General features: G+C 40.1%; 1 protein-coding gene across 3 annotated transcripts; it reads left to right on the top strand.

The window, feature by feature from the left end:
• The first annotated feature begins 2,739 nt into the window (after positions 1–2,739).
• LOC105056319 (5-oxoprolinase 1) lies at positions 2,740–7,863 on the top strand. 3 transcript variants are annotated; one of them, XM_010938478.4, is made up of 3 exons: positions 2,740–2,892; positions 3,008–3,111; positions 3,571–7,863. In XM_010938478.4, exon 3 carries the CDS (start codon positions 3,608–3,610, stop codon positions 7,376–7,378), a length of 3,771 nt encoding a protein of 1,256 aa, XP_010936780.1. In that variant the 5' UTR covers positions 2,740–2,892; positions 3,008–3,111; positions 3,571–3,607; the 3' UTR covers positions 7,379–7,863. The 3 variants fall into 3 exon arrangements, with proteins under 3 accessions (XP_010936780.1, XP_029123747.1, XP_073103405.1); XM_029267914.2 differs by having other exon boundaries at positions 3,008–3,158; XM_073247304.1 differs by lacking the exon at positions 3,008–3,111 and having other exon boundaries at positions 2,752–2,892.
• Positions 7,864–9,442: the final 1,579 nt, after the last annotated feature.

Genomic DNA, 9,442 nt, shown 5'->3' with positions numbered 1-9,442 from the left:
CTAATGAATATCCTTAGGATTCTTGGTGTTAGACCAGCAAATTTTGTGTTCAGCCACGTAAACACCTAAACAAGCAAGCTACCTTGCTAACTACAAAAAGATATTACCTTCCATTATCCTTTTTTGTTATTGCACAGCAACTTATTTTGTTTACTATAATAAATGCTGCTATAGAATTTCCAAGAACAGCATCACAACAGACTGACGGTTCCCACTGGAAACAAATGCTGAGCTGATGGATCTTTTGCTTTTTACTCGAAGGATTCATTTCTAATAATTATCTGAACTCCATTATCTGCTCATTTCATCACTTTTTAATCCTATTATGAATATGCGATGCTAAAAGCATACAAACCTACTTCTCTCTCTCTCTCTCTCTCCCTACCCAATCTTATTTTGATGAGAAAGGGCTTTCTGGATGATAAGGGAAGCGGAAACAATAGCAATAGTGAGGCAACCAAGCATTTGTGGAACTGGTCATATCGTCTTAATTACCAAAGTTCAAAGTAGCCCATCACCAGACTCTGCGGACTCCACAGACTGTTTAAAATTATAAACATGATTAAGAAATATATGCATAAATAATATGGTAAATAATAATGGCTGTTGCGGTCAGTCGAGCTAGATTCATAAAGTCAAAATCCGTATCCAATCGGACGTGAAGATATTGTCTGCTTTGGAGATCCACCGGAACGTACCTCATGTAGTGTGGGGCACTCCTCATGGTTTTGCCCTCCTGAGCCGTGCCAAAACGATCGGATCCAAGAGGAAGGAGTGTTCGAGCCTAATAAAACATGATTGTCTAACTGAACAACCGATGTGGCACAGTCAGAGAACCACTGCGTATTGGGGAAGTCCTGTATGGGGGCATCAGTATTGCGGTTGGTCAAGTCAGGCTCATGAGGTCGGAACACGTGTCCAGTCCGACGTGAAGATATTATCCGTTTTGGGAGCCCATCAAGACGTATCTTGTGCGGTATAGGGCATCCCTCACTACTTTATCCTCTTGGGCCGTACCAAAATGATCGGATCCAAAAAACGTCTTCATGTAGGAGGAGGATGGCCAAACCTAATAAAATATAATTGTTTAACCGAACAATCGATGTGGGACTAAAGTCCGCACCTCTTTCGTAATAATGGCAAGTGATGGTAGCCCACACTCCCACCAAGTGCAGTATGGCCTCCTGGCCTATGCCATGCATGTCCCTTCGTGATCACCAGTTAAATAACATTAATAATAATAATAATTTCTAAGGAAAGAAAACTTGATTGGGTGTCTAATCTAGTGCTTTCCTTTGCAAGAATAGGAATATATGTTAGTAAACTTGACCGGTGAACTTGAATTTTAGACAGCGTAGCAATACAAGTCTGAAATGGTGTTCAGAAAATATGAGAATAAAGAGAAGAATAGCGGAGCTGGATCATCTACTAAGGCAAGCCGTGGTCAGCTTAATCGAACAAGAAGATAAAAAACTCAGAAATAAGAAGAAAGCATGTGTGAAGATCCATGCAAATATATCTTTAATTCTACATCAGCTAGAGCTTGAATGTTTATATAAAATTAAAAAATTTAAATAATATTTTTTAACTAATATTTTTAAATAAAATTCTATGTCGTTACAAATGGTATCAAAAAAAAAATATAGCCTATGGCCTCTATAGATTTGAGGGACATTACAGTACGAGTCCATTGAGGCTGACCATGAGCTAATTATAGTATTTATAATTATATTTAAATGGATCAAACCCTTGCCTGATGAGGATACTAAGATTTAAACAAAGTATGTGAGGACCCGTGTTGGTATATCTTTAGACCCACATCCATTATATACTAGATAAATCTTGGATATTTATATACAACAAGGAACCTAAATAATGCATCTAGCTAGTTTTTTTTTGGTGAGGTCCTAGATTAATACAATATGATTATAGAAGAGCTTCAATAGGTTTGAAGAAGTTATAAAGGAGCTTCCACGATGTCGATAAAGAAATCAAAGAGATAGGAGGGAATTTATTTATTAGGGGTGAAGGTGGTATGGATATATGTTATCTGTCTAGATCCGTTTTGATATACAAGTCAATCCGGATATGGATAAAAATTTAAAGATCCGACTAATATTTATATTCGTATCTATATCTGTCAAAGAAAGATGGATATGGATATAAATAGATAACTATTTAATTCATATCCAAATATCCGAATCTATATAATTTTATATAGCACTTATTAATTTTTTAAAAAAATATATAACCGGATAAATATGTTATTAATTTGAACTATCATTTATTTAGTAATATTTTTTTGATTCCGTAGCCATAAAATTTAATTATATAAGTTATATCCATAATTATATTCATATTTTTAGTATCTGAATTATATTTATATTTATTTAAAATAAATATATATATGATTTTTTTTGTATTTAAATAATATTTATATTTATCAAATAAAATAAATATGATTATGGATATACTCGTATCCAATTCGATTTGAATCCTACTATTCAGTGAAGAACAAAAGACAGCCATGACTTTACGCATCATTTGCCATGGTCGATTCCAGCACGAACAGCCAATGATAGGGCTACGTCATCCAACTTGAAAACAATCTTAGACCTGTACATATCCCGGGCCACATTACCCGCCTATTTCTGACCTTTTGAGTTGGGTTTTTGGGTCCTGGCCAAGCTGTTTAGCCCAATAATGTGTTGCCGTCTAGGTTCATCTTCATGTCGCTTTTTTTCTTCTTCTTCTTTCCTGTTTTTGTCTTGTTCCAAGATGTTCCCAGAATGGTTGGAATATAAGGCTGGACAAGAGCCCGAAACGAAGACAAATAGCTCTTCTCCATTCCATTGATCGATCTGGATAACGATTCGTCTATCCAGAGATTTGGTAAGCTACTTAGACAGATGAATGATTTTATTCTTTGGATCAGTCTTTTGGGTGATTTTTATCTTACCTTCTTTTCCAATCAAAAAAGTTTTTTTTTTTTTTGGGGGCCGGGCAGGGGGGAGTGGGTGATTTTGCGCCGGCAGGTGGTAGCTTAAACCCTGGATTTTGGTGAGACTTCGAGCTGGTTTCTCACCCACAACTTTTGGCGATCTGTAAAAGGTTGGATTTTGTTGCTTGTTGTACTGCCCTTTCAGCTCTTGTTCAAGGTAAAAGATTTTTTAATCACGATGTGTTTTTTGTCAGAGGATTTTAGGGCTTCAAAAGGCTGTTGCTTGTTTTGTTGAAACCCTAAAGACTTTAATTCGCTAGGGTGATTTGATTTGATGTATTTTTGCCTCTCCTAGTCTTGTTGATGGAAAATTGAAACAATAGAATCCAAATCTGGAGTCTTAAAAGCTGGTTTCTTTCAGCAGATTTTACTTGGTTTGAGGGGGGAAAAATCCATTCCTTTTCATGTTGGCTCGTTACCTGTGTAAAAAGACATTTTTTAATATTTGCACACAAATTGTTTTTTTGAGAATTCAAATTGTTTTTTTAGAGAATTGAGTAGTACAAACATAAAAATTGAGAATTTCTGAGCATCATCATACGACTTTAATTCTGAGATATGCATGGCAGCATGATCCTATAGTTTCTGAGGAAGCAGAACAAAGAAATGGGGAGCATCAAGGAAGAGAAATTCAGGTTTTGTGTTGATCGGGGAGGAACATTCACAGACATCTATGCAGAAGTCCCTGGCAAGTCAGACTGTTGTGTGATGAAGCTTTTGTCTGTGGATCCATCAAACTATGATGATGCTCCCATTGAAGGGATTCGAAGGATCCTAGAAGAGTATACCGGTCAGAAAATCCCACGGTCTTCCAAGATTCCCACAGACAAAATTGAGTGGATTCGTATGGGCACCACTGTTGCCACAAACGCTCTTCTGGAGCGGAAAGGTGAGAGGATTGCTCTCTGTGTGACTAGGGGCTTTGGAGACTTGCTTCAGATTGGAAACCAAGCTCGGCCAAACATCTTTGACCTCACGGTCTCGAAGCCCTCAAACCTCTACGAGGAAGTCATAGAGGTTGATGAGAGAATTGAACTTGTGCTGGATAAAGAGAATGCTTCTTCTTCAATCGAAGGAATATCTGGGGAGCTTATCAGGGTGGCAAAGCCTCTGGATGTAGAAGCACTAAAACCTTCACTAAAAGGTCTCCTCGATAAAGGGATAAGCTGTTTGGCTGTTGTGTTGATGCATTCATACACTTACCCTCAGCATGAAATCTTGGTTCAGCAGTTAGCTTTGAGTATGGGTTTCAGGCATGTCTCTCTGTCATCAGCTTTGACTCCCATGGTTCGTGCTGTTCCCCGAGGCCTGACAGCTAGTGTTGATGCCTATCTGACTCCAGTCATTAAGGAGTACTTATCAGGCTTCATGTCAAGATTTGAAGGGGGCGCTGAGAAGGTGAATGTATTGTTTATGCAATCAGATGGAGGCCTTGCACCAGAGCAAAGCTTTTCTGGACACAAAGCAGTCCTTTCAGGTCCTGCAGGAGGGGTTGTTGGTTACTCACAGACCCTCTTTGGGCTGGAAACATCTAAACCCCTGATTGGGTTCGACATGGGTGGCACATCCACCGATGTAAGCCGCTATGATGGAAGCTATGAGCAAGTTCTCGAAACCCAGATTGCTGGGGCTATAATACAAGCACCTCAGCTTGACATAAACACTGTTGCTGCAGGTGGTGGTTCTAAGCTGAAATTTCAATTTGGATCCTTCCGGGTAGGACCTGAATCAGTTGGGGCACATCCTGGTCCAGTTTGTTACAGGAAAGGTGGGGAATTAGCAGTTACAGATGCTAATTTGATATTAGGGACTGTTATTCCTGACTACTTCCCATCCATCTTTGGCCCTAAAGAAGATCAGCCTTTGGATATAGAAGCCACAAGAAAAGCATTCGAGAAGCTCTCTGTTGAAATAAATTCTTACACGAAAAGCCAGGACCCTTCAGCAAAGGTTATGACGGTAGAGGAGATTGCTCTTGGATTTGTGAATGTGGCTATTGAAACAATGTGTCGACCTATACGTCAGCTAACTGAAATGAAGGGGCATGAAACAAGAAACCATGCACTGGCTTGCTTTGGGGGTGCAGGTCCACAGCATGCATGTGCTATTGCCAGGTCACTGGGCATGTCTGAAGTCCTTATCCACCGGTTTTGTGGGATATTGAGTGCTTACGGAATGGGCTTGGCTGATGTTGTTGAAGAGGCACAGGAGCCATATTCTTCTGTTTATGGTCCTGATTCTGTGCTCGAGGCATCTCAAAGGGAGGCTGCTCTGTTAACATTAGTAAAACAAAAGCTGAAAGATCAGGGTTTCAGAGATGAAAGCATCAAGACAGAGTCTTATTTAAACTTGAGATATGAGGGCACAGATACGGCCATGATGGTTAAAAAACCAAAGGAAGATGGGAATGATTATGCTGCCGAGTTTGTAAGGCTGTTTCAGCAGGAGTATGGGTTCAAACTTCAAAACAGGAAAATCCTTATCTGTGATGTGAGGGTTCGAGGTATTGGAGTCACCAACATCTTGAAGCCTCAAGAACTTGAACCTGCTTTGGCAAATCCTGTAGCAGAAGGTTCTTATAAGATATACTTTGGTAATGGGTGGCAAGACACACCATTATTCAAGCTTGAGAAGCTGGGTTGTGGGCACATTTTGCAAGGCCCTGCAATAATCATGAATGGGAACAGTACAGTGATTGTTGAACCTGACTGTAGAGCCAGCATTACCAACTATGGTAATATAAAGATTGAGGTTAACTCAGCCCCAAGCACCGTAGAGATTGCAGACAGGGTTGCGGATGTGGTGCAGCTTTCTATATTCAACCATCGGTTCATGGGCATTGCTGAACAGATGGGTCGGACCCTTCAAAGAACTTCTATTTCAACAAACATAAAGGAGAGACTGGATTTTTCTTGTGCTTTGTTTGGCCCAGATGGAGGACTTGTTGCAAATGCTCCTCATGTCCCTGTGCACCTTGGGGCCATGTCAAGCACAGTGTGTTGGCAACTCAAACATTGGGGTGAAAACCTCAATGAAGGAGATGTTTTGGTAACTAATCATCCTTGTGCAGGAGGAAGCCATCTACCTGATATAACTGTGATTACTCCAGTCTTTGATAATGGTAAGCTGGTATTTTTTGTGGCAAGCAGAGGGCACCATGCAGAAATTGGCGGGATAACTCCAGGAAGCATGCCACCCTTCTCAAAAGCTATATGGGAGGAAGGTGTGGCCATTAAAGCATTCAAGCTTGTTGAAAGAGGTGTCTTTCAAGAAGATGGAATCATTCATCTGCTTCAGACACCTGGTTGGGATGAACATTCATGTTGTAAGGTCCCAGGGACCCGTAGGCTTCAGGATAATTTGTCTGATCTTCGAGCCCAAGTGGCAGCAAACCAGAGGGGAATCACACTTATCAAAGAACTCATCGATCAATATGGTTTGAATACTGTTCAATCCTACATGACCCATGTTCAGAAAAATGCTGAACATGCTGTGAGGGAAATGCTCAAAGTAGTTGCTGGTAGAGTTGAACAAGAAAAAGGGGCTGCTGTTATCGAAGAAGAAGACTATATGGATGATGGCTCTGTTATCCACCTTAAGCTCAGCGTTGATGTCAAGAAGGGCGAAGCTACTTTTGACTTTGAAGGGACAAGCCCAGAAGTTTATGGCAATTGGAATGCCCCTGAAGCAGTAACAGCTGCAGCTGTGATCTACTGCCTCCGCTGTCTGGTGGATGTTGATATCCCATTGAATCAAGGGTGCCTAGCTCCTGTAAGAATCCAGATTCCTGAGGGTTCTTTCCTTTCTCCTAGTGATAAGGCTGCTGTGGTGGGTGGTAATGTGCTCACATCCCAGAGGGTAACGGATGTTATCTTAACTGCATTCCAGGCATGTGCCTGCTCCCAGGGATGCATGAATAACCTGACCTTTGGGGATGACACTTTTGGATACTATGAAACTATTGGAGGTGGCAGTGGAGCAGGACCAAACTGGGACGGAACAAGTGGGATTCAGTGTCACATGACTAATACTAGGATGACCGATCCTGAGATTTTTGAGCAGCGGTATCCGGTTCTTTTGCACAGGTTTGCTATTCGAGAAAAGAGTGGGGGTGATGGTTATCATACAGGGGGTGATGGCCTTGTCCGGGAAATAGAGTTCCGACGGCCTGTTATAGTGAGCATTCTCTCAGAGAGGCGAGTGCATGCTCCAAGGGGATTGAGGGGTGGAAAGGATGGGGCTCGTGGGGCAAACTATCTGATCAGGAAAGACAAGCGAAAGGTGTATCTTGGAGGTAAGAACACTGTCGAAGTGGATGCAGGTGAGATTCTTCAGATTCTTACTCCTGGAGGTGGTGGATTTGGCACTCCTCGCTGATATCTTCATGCTGCATTCCAGCCTTTGTCATTCTCCTTTGCATATGATTCGCCTTTTACAGGAAGAATAGCATCCTCTTTTCAGGAAATGTATGGAAAATAAAATTAAAGGTTGTGAAGCACTTGGGAATTGACTTCATTACCAAGCTCTGCCCTGCCATGTGCTTGATAGTTTCATTGAATAAAAGGCATCATTTAAAAAATCCATCAGCAAAATCAAAATATGACCTTTTTTCTCCGTATAATCTGGAATGCTTTTCCATCCAGGTTTTTCAAGATGCCCTGCTTATCTTTATTGGTCTTTGGCAGTCCGATTTCTGTGTTTGCAATTGCTGCTCAAACTATTTTAAAGACTCATATCATTACAAAATTGATAATGCCATCTAGAGCCGTCATGCTGTATGTCTTGTTGATGATTCTGCAATAAAATGAATCCTTGCACCTTATGTTAAATTCTCCTAGCAAATGGAAATGTTGTTGAAGATTTGGACATGGACCAACAGGTAGTATCCTGCATGTATGTCTGACTAGATTGGTGATGATGCCATTTCAGTGTAAAATCTTGCTTGTGACTTCCATTTAGACCTTTCATTTGTTTACAGGTTTCAGTGGTGTGATTTCTGAGGCAGATGAACAAAAGATTGAAGGCATTCAGAGTAACATTCTGGATTCTGAGCATAAAATTCTCAAAGCATAGCTTCCTGGGTAGATATATTTGTACAAAACATGATGCTGCTGCAAATTAAGGTGATCTCTGACAGCTGCCTGCGAAAATCTTGGAAGGTTTTTGAAAGAAACGTTGTTGGACGCACTACAGCATCATCGTGGATGGAATCTATTTTTCAATTTGGTTTCCAGGAAAGCACTTCCAACTTTTTTTCTCCTCTCCTAATCATAATAAACTGGCATAAACTCCACAGTATGGGCAGGATCAAAGTATATAGGTTTGTTAAGCATTTACGTGGATATGTACATACATACATACATATGTATACATGCATACATATAAATAGATGTGGCTGTGGTATCTGTCAATCATGGTACATGCATGACAAAATATACCTAATTTTGATTTCAGGAACAATGCAATTCTTCAAAAATATTTAATAAACTGCAAAACCATACAATATTTGATTACAAGCTACGTATGGATAATGATTTAGAACTGCTAACTAACTGTAGGAGTCCAAAATTGGCAAGCTCGGTTGTTCACACATTAGAGAGAGAAAAATAAAAACACTTTCTTACAATATACGAAAAAAATATTTATTTGAAATAATGCAAAGGAGAAGTAGTGGTAGGTTTGCAGACTGCTACGTGGCATGCGCCCGGAGTCGTTCAGCCTGAAACAGCGAGAACAAAATTTTATCAGCACCAAAGAACGTATAAGCTATTTCATGGACACACCATGTAGCTGTATATTTTTGTAAACATGGCTGCTCCATTTACTGTTTGGAGAATTCTTCTGCGAGCACCGAAGATACAGACTGTTATGGAGGTGTCATGAAGCATCGACCTGAGCATTTGCCCGCCATAACGCCGCTTCTGCACTGGAATGTAGGCTGCCGTATGGAGTTCATGACGAAGATGGGTAAAGATTGGGATTTTCTCGTGGAACGGATCTTCCGTGATATTTAAAAAAATATTATAAGGTACTATACATGCTTCGAAGATGTTCATCAAAAAAAATAGATGGCCATGCATACTTATGTAAGTACATTAAAATATTAAAAAAAAAAGAATGAATAAATTTTAAGAATATTACTGGTTGTGGTCCAGTCTCTCACGTCTAAGATTCGAACCACAATGAGAGTCGATTAAATGAAGGAATTTTTCTGGATACTTGGATGTGGGTGCGTGGGATTGGCTATTGGACCGATTGATGTCTTGGTGGGGTTAGGATGACGTACTCACTAAATATAGTGGGGGAAGGTTAAGCTATCTTTGTTGTCATCATACATCTAATATTTTTTAACAGAATGGGATTCTTATGGAAATAAACATCACATAACCATTTTTTTTTTTATGGATGTCTCAAAACATGTATAACAACCTGTGGTATTTT

Source organism: Elaeis guineensis, chromosome 13 (assembly GCF_000442705.2).
Source record: "Elaeis guineensis isolate ETL-2024a chromosome 13, EG11, whole genome shotgun sequence".
Classification (NCBI taxonomy): domain Eukaryota; kingdom Viridiplantae; phylum Streptophyta; class Magnoliopsida; order Arecales; family Arecaceae; genus Elaeis; species Elaeis guineensis.
This window is presented reverse-complemented; position numbering and strand designations above follow the sequence as displayed.

Bases quoted from the DNA above. Each gene is read 5' to 3' on its own strand.
- LOC105056319 (XM_010938478.4), top strand. From the start codon at position 3,608: ATGGGGAGCATCAAGGAAGAGAAATTCAGGTTTTGTGTTGATCGGGGA.